We start from the raw sequence: 1,740 nt of genomic DNA, 5'->3' as shown, positions 1-1,740 counted from the left end.
AGTGTCTTTACGATGACGGTCTTATCTGTATATGTGTCGAGAGTCCACACTTGTAAGACCCTCTGTGAATACCAAGCAATTGTAAACTTACACAAAAGCATATGTTTGCCTTTGTGAATCAGTCCCACAATGTTTACATACACATTGGACACACCGAAGGCAAATACAAATGCATTCACTCAGGCATATGTGCATTTAAGCCCTTATTTTCATGCACATGTGCACTTATGGTAGTGTGGCTGTAGAATTATTTCCTCAAACTTTGTAACTACCTGACATACACAGCATTACATCCTTATTAAATTTTGAAGCCTTAGTTGTTTTAGATATATGGTGTGTGGTGTGCTCATTTGTGTTTGCGTTTAAGTAAAAAAGTATTACTCCTTTAGTGCATTTCTCCATGCAAAGATTCTGTTCATTGCTTTTCTCAGGGCATCTTTGACATCCTGGTTCCTCATACTGTAGATCAGGGGGTTTACCATTGGAATTACTACTGTATAGAACACCGAGGCCACATGGTCCTGCCCTATGAAATATTTTGAGCTGGGTCTGATGTACATGAATGTGAGGGTTCCAAAGAATAGAGTGACAGAGGCAAAGTGGGATGAGCAGGTAGAGAACGTCCTCCATCTACGTTCTGATGAACTGATCCTCAAGATGGTGCAAATGATGCATATATAGGATATAATAATAAGCACCACCGACAGTCCTATGATGCAGCCACCCTCATAAAGCAGCAGGGCCACATTAAGTGTTGTGTCAGAGCATGCAAGTTTTAACAGTGGAATCACATCACAGAAGAAATGGGTGATTTCATTAGAGCCACAAAAAGTCAACCTTAGGATACACATGCTTTGAATCAGAGATTGTACAAAGGTTACTAAACAAACAATAACTACGCTGTATGTGCAAACTTGCTTGGTCATAATTGTAGTGTAAAGCAATGGTTTACATATAGCCACATATCGATCATAGGACATCACTGTCAGGAGAAAAATCTCTGCTGTTGCCATCCACGCAAAGAAAAAAAACTGTGTCACACATCCTGAAAGTGAAATTGTTTCCTTCACCAGGAAGGTGTCCAGCATTTTGGGTGTGATGACGGAGGAGTAACAAAGGTCTACAAAGGACAAGTTACTGAGCAGAAAGTACATGGGCGTGTGAAGGCGAGGAGAGATCCTGATCAGTGCCATTATACTGACATTGCAAACCACTGTAATGATGTAGATCAGAAGGAATAACACAAACAATGGGAACTGCAGCTCTGGGTCTTCGGTGAGACCAAGGAGGATGAATTCTGTCACTGAGGTCTGGTTGCCACCTTTCATTTCTCCAGAGGAAGGGACCTGACAGGAGAAAAATATATGTATATATGATGAACATCATATATTTGTGTCTGTATTATTTCATGCATACAAACTACCCCAATGCAAATATCATGCATTATTCACTAATATGCAAACACTGTCAAACAATGCAGACTGCACTCTGTTGTGAGTAGTCAACCAAAAGCGCAGACTATGTGTATTATTTTTCAAGTAGCTGTATCAAACTGTATACTTCTATAAGGTATTGTGAAAGAGATTCATATAACGAGAGAGTGGAATGACAAAAGAGCCTTGCAAATAGAATTGCCTTCCCATAATGGAGAAATACTCAAAGCTAGGAATCTGTTTGTAATGAGTGAAGCTGAATAGGAAAAGTGTCGGGAAGAGAGGGGATGAGTGAGGTTGTGATGGT

At 40.1% G+C, this 1,740-nt stretch overlaps 1 protein-coding gene across 1 annotated transcript; it reads right to left on the bottom strand.

The window, feature by feature from the left end:
• Positions 1-377: 377 nt before the first annotated feature.
• LOC146853873 (olfactory receptor 5J3-like) lies at positions 378-1,328 on the bottom strand. The gene has a single exon (XM_085650950.1). The coding sequence runs from the start codon at positions 1,326-1,328 to the stop codon at positions 378-380; it is 951 nt and encodes a 316-aa protein (XP_085507076.1).
• Positions 1,329-1,740: the final 412 nt, after the last annotated feature.

Source organism: Triturus cristatus, chromosome 4_1 (assembly GCF_964204655.1).
Source record: "Triturus cristatus chromosome 4_1, aTriCri1.1, whole genome shotgun sequence".
NCBI lineage: Eukaryota > Metazoa > Chordata > Amphibia > Caudata > Salamandridae > Triturus > Triturus cristatus.
The sequence above is the reverse complement of the archived record's forward strand: the minus strand, read 5'-3'. Positions and strand labels throughout refer to the sequence as shown.